General features: G+C 48.5%; 2 protein-coding genes across 4 annotated transcripts in view; one reads left to right on the plus strand and one right to left on the minus strand.

The window, feature by feature from the left end:
- Positions 1 to 8,018, minus strand: part of SAMD4B (sterile alpha motif domain containing 4B) — a 30,850-nt gene extending 22,832 nt beyond the window's left edge. Inside the window, exon 1 of the mRNA XM_069078547.1 lies at positions 7,885 to 8,018. The gene's annotated coding sequence lies outside the window, so the exon portion shown is untranslated. The remainder of the gene's footprint in view (positions 1 to 7,884) is intronic.
- Positions 7,755 to 10,256, plus strand: part of GMFG (glia maturation factor gamma) — a 4,898-nt gene continuing 2,396 nt past the window's right edge. Inside the window, exon 1 of one of the 3 annotated variants that reach the window (XM_069078662.1) lies at positions 7,755 to 7,790. Coding sequence is in view for 1 of the 3 variants with exons in the window: in XM_069078659.1 (XP_068934760.1) it covers positions 9,671 to 9,706 (36 nt within the window). In the remaining 2 variants the exon portion in view is untranslated. Of the gene's footprint in view, positions 7,802 to 9,655; positions 9,707 to 10,256 lie in introns of those variants that run through there. The other 2 variants (XM_069078663.1, XM_069078659.1) reach the window with 2 other exon arrangements.

The following is a 10,256-nucleotide window of genomic DNA, read 5'->3' on the forward strand; positions in this document are numbered from 1 at the left end:
GGGGGGGGGGGGCAGACATTCAAGAACTTCCCAAGGGATCCCTATCACTTCCAGGATCAAATATAGAATCACCTACTTGGCATCCAAAGCCCTTGATAACCTAGCCCCTCCTACAGCTGCAGACTTCTTACAATGTGTACTCTTCAATCCACATGGCTGTGTCATGAACAAGACCCTCACCTCCAGACTGGTTTTCACTGGCTGGTCCTGGAATTATCTCTTTCCTCACCACTACCTGCTGGATTTCTGAGTCTCAGCTAAAATTTTCCCTTTTTCAAGAAGTCTTTCCTGGGCCCCTTAATATCAGAGCCTTCTGACTACAAATCACTACAAATGTCTCATTGGTACATGGCTACCTGCATGTTGTACAGCAATTTGCTGAAGCCAGCTTGACCATGAAAGCCAATTATTACATTTTTAGTGTGAGCATTTACACTCTGGAAATCAACAAACACTGGAAACCAGGGCTTGACTGTTTTTCTGATTGTCTGGACTCAAGCAAGTGATAGACAAAATATTTAGAATGCAGCTTAAATTTAAAATTGTATGCTGCCCATATCTTTTCCCTCCTCCTTGACAGTTGTCCCATTAGATGGAAAGCTCCTTGAAAGCAGACACTGTTTTTGCTTTTCTTTGAGTCTTAGCACAGTGCTGGGTACCAATCAATCTATCCTTGTTGAAGGAAACAGTCCTGTTGTACCCTGACCTGATTAGAATACATTTAGAGTACAGATAGTTCTCAGTTCTTACTTTATGCAAATTTGACTTTATGTAAAGAATTTTGAAAGAAATCTGCATTCTAAAACCAAAAAAACACCCAATGTTAACTTTACTGTACAGTACTGTGCCTTCACTCTCTTCTTGCTCCTGCCTCTTGGCTCAGCACTCCATGGACTTCCCCCCCCCAATAAAAACTAAAATAAACCCCTCCAAGTGAAAGCAAAAAAGACTACTACCATCACTGCTGCCATGATGGATCAGGGGCTTGGTGAGGCCTTTGCCAGGCTCTGCCTACCCACCCCAGGGTCTGTCTTCCATCTGTCAGCTCTCAGGTACCATGTCTGGTCTCTATGTGTCTGGTCCCCACATGTTCTTCTCAGTTCAGGCCTGGCCTGGACATGGCTGGCCCCAGCCTCAACGTGTTCCTCCCACCTGCTCTTTCTCCTCTGTCCCTAGCCCCTAAGTGCCCTTGAACCACACACCAGCTCACTTCCTCCATGGGTGCACTGTCCCCTTTCTGCCTCCCTCCTCGACATCTGCAGGCAAATTCATATTACACAAAAATCTCTTTACACAGAGGCCTGTGGAACCCTCACTCACATAGAGCGAGAACCATCCGCTCTGTGTTTAGTTTGGTCACTTTTAAGAAGGAAACTGACAAACTGAAGTAAATCCACAGAACATAAGACTATGACATAGGAAAATGAGTTAAAGGACTCATGATTTTTAGCTAAAGAAGAGAAGACTGAAGAAGGAAAAGCTAGCTGTCTTCAAATTTGAAGGCTTCCTCTGTGGAAGCACGTTCCTATCTCTGTATCTTTGTCGATGCCCTGCCAGGCCCCCTAAGAAGGAGAAGGAGGAACTAGGAGCAATGTGTAAAGTTGCAGAGAAAGAGAGTTTAATGCGTGGAAAAACTACCTAATGATTAAAGCTGTCCAGAAATGGAAGGGGCTTCCTCCATAAACAGGAGATTCCTCATCACTGCCCTCTTCAGAGGCTGAATGATGGCTTATTAGGGATGTTGCAGAGGGGACTTTTGTCGAGTATATACTGGATAAGAGGAACTCTGGGGTCCCATCCACTCATAATCTGATTACTCTCTCCTTGCAACCACACATCTATTCATCATGATTCTTCCTTCATCTTGTCTCTTAAGCTCCTCCTCTGGCCCCAAGACTATGTCCTTATCACCTCACACCTAGCCTACTCCAACAGCCTCCCAAACTGGTCTGAACAACTCCATTTTCTTCCTCCTCCAAACCACAGGACACCGTGCTGCTGGAGTGATCTTTCTAAAACATCATTTTCCTCATATGACTCCCCTGTCCCAAATACAAAATGGCTTACTACTGCCGAAAAGATCCAAACCTACCTCATCTCCATTGCTTCAGCCAAACTTCAGCAGTCAGTCCACTGACTCCCCTAACCTAGAACCCACCTCTGGCCCTTTACTCACAGCAGGCCCCTTGCCCAGCTGGAATCATCTTTCCTTTATAGTTTACCTGAATACTGCTCACTCTAACCCCACCTCCTCCATAAAACCTTCAGTGACCACAGTGATCACATTTTCCTCTAAAGGTCTAGAGCACTCATACAGTCTGTACCACTCATCTTTCATTTCAGAATAAATTGCCATGTACTGTTATTTTACGGTCACGTGTTGTCCCTGAAGACAGGTACTATAGACTTGTCTTCATAGCTCACTCAGGCCTGAAATGAATACCAATGATGAATTATGGCCCCTCTTTCTTTCTCAACCCTTAGTCCCTGGCCCAAGGTTTACCACCTCCATTCCTGGAATGTTTCCTACTAAAATGACATAAAGACATGTTTCTTCTGAGCCCAGAATCTGTCCAGTGCTAGCTAATCTAGTCTCAATCCAACTTTTCTATCCTCTGTACCAGTGGGGTCAAACTCAAATAGAAATGAAAAGTTGCTTAGAAAACCACAAATGCACATTATTACATTGTATCATAGTCTTATTTCTTTTGTTACATATGTCACAATTTATTTTAATCTGGTTTAGCTTACACAAGAGTTTCCTAGAATTCCTTACCTCTTCCTGTCTCCACAAGTCTGACATCTCTGCTTGATACTCTGTTTTGTATATAACTCAACCTCAGCAAGACCTCAATGCATAGAAACCTGACAGTTAAAAAAAAACCCACCTCATTCCACCTACAGAGATCTTACTTTACTCCTTCCATTACTCTGAGTTCCAGTGATTATACTGACAGAATGTCTGGACTAGATGGTCTGAGACATCAATGAGTCCAATCTCCAACCAACGAGGAGAGAAAGGTCTGGGCACCAGGAATGCTGGCTGTGAATGCTGCTCCCACAAGAGTGGACTCTTCATTCATCTCTTCTATAAGCTTGGAGAAAATGGCATGATGGTTCAATCAATCAAGTTAGCCTACACACACCTAACAAGTCCTGTCATTCTCTCTGATCCCATAGCAACTTTGTGCTGTGGGTCAGGGTCAGAGAAGTTAAGGTGGGAGGCAGTATGGTATGGTGAAAAGAGGGCTGGGGGGGGGGGGGGGGGGGGGGGGGGGGGGGGGGGGGGGGGGGGGAGGGGGGGGGGGGGGCCCTGGGTTCAGATCTGTTATCTTTCTGACTCTGGACAAGTCATTTAACCTCCTGGCTCTCCCCATCTGTAAAATGAGGCAGCTGGACTAGGTGTCCTCTGAAGATTCTATGTTCCTATGACATGAAGCACAACCTCCTCCTTCCAATCAACCACTCAGAGAGGCTACAGATCTTCAACTGGGAATATCCTAGGAAAGCCCTTTTACTTATTAATACTGCAGGGTAGTTGGGAAGGAAAGAGTTATTAGCTATCCCTACAGTTCAGAAAAGCAAATGAATAATAACTATGTACCAATCTGCTCCAGATCCCCAGCTCTACTTAGTTCAACCAACAGGTTGAGACTAATGGACAATGATGGAGGTCTTGGCAACACATGGTCTTCAGCAAAACTAAATGGCACAATGACTACTAAGGATAGTCTTTTTCCTATTCATTTCCCTTCTGAAGACAAAAGACATGTACCTTTCTTATTTAAAATAATCTGCGTAGGTTCTAAAGGATCCATGGACATACTTCTGATCACCTGGCTAGGGAACTCAAAGCACTGTTAATTCTCTCTCATGCCTTACTACTCAACAGGAATGTTCTAAAGGGATTCTTTCAGAGGAAGGGAAAGTGAGGCACAGAAAGAGTACAGAAGGTAATCTGGGGCACATAATGAATCTAACGAAATTAGGTACCCCCCATCTATTGTGGTTCCTGATTAAGAATCACTGGTTAGAAGGTCATCTAGTACAATTCCTATAGAATGAGAAACCAACTAAAGACTCTAGTGTTTTGAGGTTTGGGTTTTTTTTTTTTGCTTTTTTTTTTGGAGGGGGGAAGGCAGGGCAATTGGGGTTGAGTGACTTGCCCAAGGTCACACCGCAGTTAAGTGTCCAAGTCTGGATTTGAACTCAGGTCCTCCTGACTCCAGGGTTGGTGCACTATTCACTGTGCCACCTAGCCGCCCCAAGACAGTGTTAAAAAGAAAACTGACAGGATGAGGAAGACACCGTTGAGCAGTGAGAAAAGGAAAGGAAAGGGGAAATAAAGAATGAAAAAAACCCTCTTTCCTCCTTCCCAGTAGGACTCTATCTCATTAGGATGGGAAAGATTATAATTCTGGAGAAAAGGTGACAGGGTGAGAAGTTTAGGCTACATTGATGGATGTCAAGGAAAGTACCCGCCCAGGCTACAGTGCATGTAGACTTTGGCATTCATTTCTGGATAGCACATGTTGGCAAGGATACTATCAAACTGGAAAACTAACAAGGTAAAGTGATCAGGATAGATTCGGGGTCTAGAAGTCATCTCAGAGAAGGAATGGCTGAAGGAACGAGAGGTGTTTAGACCCATGGAGAGAAGATTTAGGGGATATCCTGACTGATGTCTTTAAATACCTGGAGGCCTATCACACAGAAATGGGAGTCAACTGATTCTCTAACTGATGCTCAGTAACTGGACACCAAAAGGAAGCAGGGTTCTGCTCAAGCAAAGTAACCATCAGAAGTCTCATCAAGCCCTCACTCTGAGCTATGTCCAAGAAGGGGCTGAGAGGTCCCTATCACACAAGTGGTAGAGGGGATCCCTACACTGAGAAGACAGGACCAGGTGATCTCTCAAATCCCTTTCCAATCTAGAGGCCCAGGGTCTGGCTGACTTGGCCTACCCCCAAGTAGGATGGGATGGCATACCACTAGCTCTCAGATAGGAGTCGTACAACATGGGTAATAAAAAGGAAGGGGGGCCGGGGCAGCAGAGAGGATACGCCTCTGACCAAAGGCAGGGAAGACCTGGCTTCCGTGGGCAGAACAGTGTGGCACAGAGAAAAAAAGAGTTAGTGTTTCTAGAAGATAAGAACATGGAAAAGGATAAGACCTGTTAAAGTGTTGGAGAGAGGCTGTTGAAGGTAAGGAGAAATCTGAAAAAAAAAAAAGAAGGAAAAGGATATATACAGAAAGAGGAACAGAGCTGTGTCCATGCCAGGAAAGGGCCTTTAGAGAAAGCTGTGGGAGTCCAAAGGGGCAAAGCTTAGAGTAGAATTCAATGGGTTAAGAAACCAAGGTGATGAAGGAAGACAAAGGTATGGAAGCAGTGAGTAATTTTAAGGGAAGAATAAAGAATGAAGAGAAAATTAGTCTTGGGAAATGGTCAGGGGAAGGAGGGGAGGGGGAAAGAAGACCTGATGGAGACCTGAAAGTTGGCAGGAACAGCCTAGAATGTTCTTAAATCTTTTTCATGTCATGTCTGGTAAAGTCTGTGGATGCCTTCTGGATAATGTTTTTAAATGGAGAAAATAAAATACATAGGATTACAAAGGAAACCAATTACATTGAAATATAGCTACCAACTACTGAAAAAAAAATCATGAACCTTAGTTTAACCCTGGTCTAGAAGAGGCCTCTCTAGTAGAGGCTGAAGAGATGGGCAGAAAAAATGGCTAGTGGTATCTGTGGAGGGATGGAAAGTGATGAGGAAATTAGAGGAAAAAACTACTTTCTCACATCTCTCCCTTCCCTCCCTTTCTGTCCACCCTGAGTTAGGTCTTTATAGACTCCTGCCCAGACCACTTAGTCTTCATTAAATTCCCTGTTTCTAGTCTCTTCTTCCTCCAGAGTGTCTTTCACACTGTTGCCAAAATATTCTTAAAGCCCAGTTCTGACCACTGCCCCAACCAAACACTCTTCCTGGGGTCCCACACATCCCCAGGATAAATGACAAACTCCTTAGGTTTCCACTGAAATCCCTCCATAATCTGATTCCCATCTACCTTTCCAACATTATTTCCTAATGCTCTAATTCACTCACTCTCCTCTCTAGCCAAAATGGACTGAGCCATTCCCCAAGCTCCAGAATCTGTCCCCTCTCAGTACCCGCATGAGCCATTCCTCATGCCTAGAATGTCATCCTTCCTCATATCCGTTTGCATGAAGCTTTGTCTTCCAGTTCACTTCAGCTCCTCTCCTCTCCTCTGGGAAACCTTCCTTGATTTCACCTCCTTGCATGTACTCCTCCCTCCATTTCCCTTGGACTGTGCCAATTTGGTCACCTGTTTTATCATTCTATTAGAATGAAAGTTCCTTGAGGTTAAAAACTATCTCCACTCTCTTTCTCCAGGGTCTTTCTAAGTGCTCTGCCCATACTCAGTGACTAAGAAATGTTTGCTCAGTTGAAGGGAAAACTGAGAGGCAAGACCAGGGGGGCAATCCCGACCTTGGGGGGAGATGTACAGGAGCACAAGGAAAAAAGCAGAGAAGAGTTTAATGGTTTTGGGAGGGAGAGATAGACACTCTTAATGGACTGTGCTGGGTCAAAGGAAGCTCAGTAAAGACACATTCTCTGAAGTCTCTTAGGAAAGAGTGGCCTAGGCAGTGTCTTTGTAAGGCTTCTGGAGTGAAGGATGCTTGGTATGGAATGAATTGGTCAGGAAGGGAGGGGACTGATGATAGAGGATGATGTCTCTCAGCTGGGAAGGGTCCTCATAAGAAGGATGGGAAGCAGCTATCTGCACTGGTGGGGTGAGGGCAGGGAGAGGTGGAGGAATAAACCCACTGACACCCAGTGAGGACTCTGGAGAGCTCTCTGAAGGGAGAGTCTGGTAAAAGGGACTCCTGAGAGCTATGAAAGGTCCATGAACAGTGGATATTCTCTGAGCAAGGAAGGTAACTGGACAAAGGGAAATGATGGTGGTTAGGGGACCCCTCTGTGGAAAGAATTTTAGGGTTCTTCTAATGGAGGATGGGAACAGAGGATGCACTCTGAAGAAGAACCTGAAAAAAGATAAAGGACTTGGTAGACCCACCTGAGGGGAAATGGGGGTAGGCAAAAGGATACCTCTAAAGGGAATGAGAAGGGGGGGCAGTCTACAGTACCCTCTGAAGGGGGAATGGAGACAAGCTAAATGGCATTACTAAGGGGAGTGGGGAGCCTGCAGGAACCTCTGAAGGGAAATAAGGGCAGGCTGAGAGGCATTACTAAAAAGAGTGGGGGGTCTGTAGGACCCTCTGAAGGGGGGCTAGAGATAGGCTGCAGGAATCACTGAGGGGAGAGAAGGGTCTGTAGGACCCTCTAAAGGCGGACTAGACATAGGCTGAGGAGGTCACTGAGGGCAGTGGGGGCCTGCAGGACCCTCTGAGGGGGGACTAGAGACAAACTGAGAGGGTCACTGAAAGCAGTAGGGGGATGGTAGGACCCTCTGAAGGAAGGCTGGAGACAGGCTGAGGGGGTCACTGAGGGCAGTGGGGGGCTGGTAGGACCCTCGGCGGGGGCAATGGAGGCAGGCCGAAGGGACTTCTGGGGAGGTGGAGGCCTCCCGGGGAAGGGCCAAGGGGTCCTGTGGGGGGCGGAGCCTGGCCCCGAGGCCGGGGGTCCCCGAGGGGCGGGGCCGCACGGCTGAAGAGGGGGGGCGTCGGTCTCGCGCCGCGCACGCGCGGGGGGGGGGCGGGGCCGGGCGGCCTCGCGCCTCTCCCTCCCTCCTCTCCGGAGCTGCGCCGCGGTGAGTGGAGGGTGGGTAGCTGCCCGTCTGTCCCTCCCTTCCTCCCGCCTGCCCCCCGAAGTGGGGAGACCTCTTCAGGTCACCCGGGACTCACCGCCTCTGGCCCGCGCCACCGCCGCCCTCACTCGCCTCGCTCTCTCCGCCTTCCCTCCCTCTCTCCTCACACCGACCGACGCCGTCGCCGCCGCCGCTGCCGCCGTCGCCGCCGCCGCCACGCTGCGTCACCGCGCCGCTGCGTCACCCCTCCTCCCTCTCCGCCCGGCTCGAGCCGTCGCTCCGCCCTCGCCACCGCCTCCGGTCCGGCGCGCCAGTTCATTGGACAGCCCTCCGCAGACGGACAGTCCATTAGCCAATGGGCGCTGCAAAGGTCGGAAGCCGAAAGAGGGTGAGGAGAGGAACGCCACCGGATTAGCTGAAACGCCGGCTGGGAAGGACCCGCCCCCAAATCCGAGCTAGGATTGGCTGGACGTCTCATGATTGGCAGACCGCGACGAGGAGAGGCGGAGGATTGGAAGAGGAGAGAGGGAGGCAGGACCGCGCTGTCTGGAGCGTTGCCATGCCAACCGGCCGGCCTGTCCTGGACTTCTGGCCTCCGCCCTGCAGGAGGCGGCTTACGATCGACGCTTTCCCTGCCGGCTCTATACCCTACATCCCATCTTCTGGACTTCCCTCGACCCAGTACCCCCTGCCCCTTCTTTAGGTCCCCGTCCCCTCACGTTACCTTCCTCTGCACAGACCCTCCCCTTTCAGCCGGTCCCCTCCCCCCCCGACCCTCCCCTTTCAGCCGGCCCCTCCCCCTCAGACCCTCCCTCTTTAGCCTGGGTCCCCTCGCCCCCGACATTTCCGTCGTTCTAGCTACCTCTGTAACAACCACTTCACTCGTCTGGGTCTCCCTGTCCTCATCGGTGAAATGAAACCTTTGGACCTCTGAGGTCACTTCTAGGAACAAATCACCGATTTTAAAATCCCTTCCTTAACCCCTCAACCCCTGTTCCCAAATCTCTCCCTCCTAGTCAGCGGTCTTACCCCCCCCCCCCCCCCGTTTCCCCCAATACTCCCCTTTTCTTCCCCTCATCCCCTTCAACCTCATCACACTCATACTTCCTCCCTCCTTATTTCCCCCAAATCCCCCTCTTATAAAATCCTTGCCCCTCCTCCATTCCCCCTTCCCTCTCCAACACCTCCTCCTCCACATCTTTCTTCTCCATATTCCTTTTCCTTAAATCTCCCCCCCTACTCCAGCCCACAGTTCTCTCCCACCAAACCTTCCCTCAAAATCTCCTCTCCAAGTCCTCCTCCCCTCAAGTACCTTCCTTCCAAATCCTCATTCCCTACGTCCACCTCCCAGAAATTCCTTCCTTACAGTCTCCAGACTCCATCCTCATCCCCTCTCCACACACTCTTCTGCCTCCTTTACTCATATCTCTCCCTAAAACGCTTCCTCATATCCCCACTTGCAAAAATTTCAAATGCCTCTGCCCAAATTTCTGTCTTGTCCATCTGAACCTCAAATCTTCTCCTGAGAGTCCCCTCAAATTCTTGTCCGTCCCAAGTCCCCATCCTTGATCCCATAATTTTCTTGTCCTCCCATATCACCACACGGTAACCCATTTCCAAATCTTCTTTTAAATACTCCTTCCTCAAACCTCTGCCTCATTGTTCATCTTTCCATGTTCCCTTTAAACTAGTTCTTGTAGCCATGACACCTACACCCCACATTCTTTTTCCCTAGACCCCTTCTCTCTCCCATCCCCATAAAACCCTTTGCAGCCCTCCCAGTGCCTCTTATCCTGTATCACCTCTCTAGGGAGCTGCCCCTTTCCCGCCTTCCCTTCCCACCTAACTTAGAAGCAAATCTTAATTTAAACCTCCATGTAAGGATGCAGGGATATTGGCGGAAAGAAAGCATAACTGAGGTGTGTGTGTTACAGGTCGAGGAAGGTGGGGAGGGAGTAGACGACAGGTATTCCTGATGTACTTATACAGAGGAATCCAGTGAGTTCTAATGACAGCTCTGCCTCTGATATATTCTGGGGCCTGGGCTACATTTCTCAAACCTTTAGTTTCCCTTTATGTAGACTGAGGAAGTTGAAGTCCAGGGTCCCTTTTTTTGTGAGGCAGTTGGGGTTAGGTGACTCTCCACAGCTGGTAAGTGTCAAGTGTCTGAAGCTGGGTTTGAACTCAGGTCCTCCAGACTCCAGGCCAGTACCCTATCTCCTGCACCACCTACCTTCCCCCAGGGTCCCTTCTAAACTCTAGAATTGTGTTCCTGGAGAAGATCTAGGGCAGGGTTTCTTGGCAATTTTTTTTGTGTCCTGAACCCTTGCTAAGAGTCATGTTTTTAAATTACAAGATGAAATAGGTTTTAAAAGAAAAGCAATTATATTGAAATAATGGTGTAATTTTTTTCCATCCAAGTTCCCAGACCCCTGTCCATTACCCCAAGTTAAGAACCCTTTGATTTAG

This window comes from Petaurus breviceps, unplaced genomic scaffold (genome assembly GCF_028583685.1).
Source record: "Petaurus breviceps papuanus isolate PSGF00001 unplaced genomic scaffold, PetGlider_PUasm1.0 91041, whole genome shotgun sequence".
Taxonomy (NCBI): domain Eukaryota; kingdom Metazoa; phylum Chordata; class Mammalia; order Diprotodontia; family Petauridae; genus Petaurus; species Petaurus breviceps.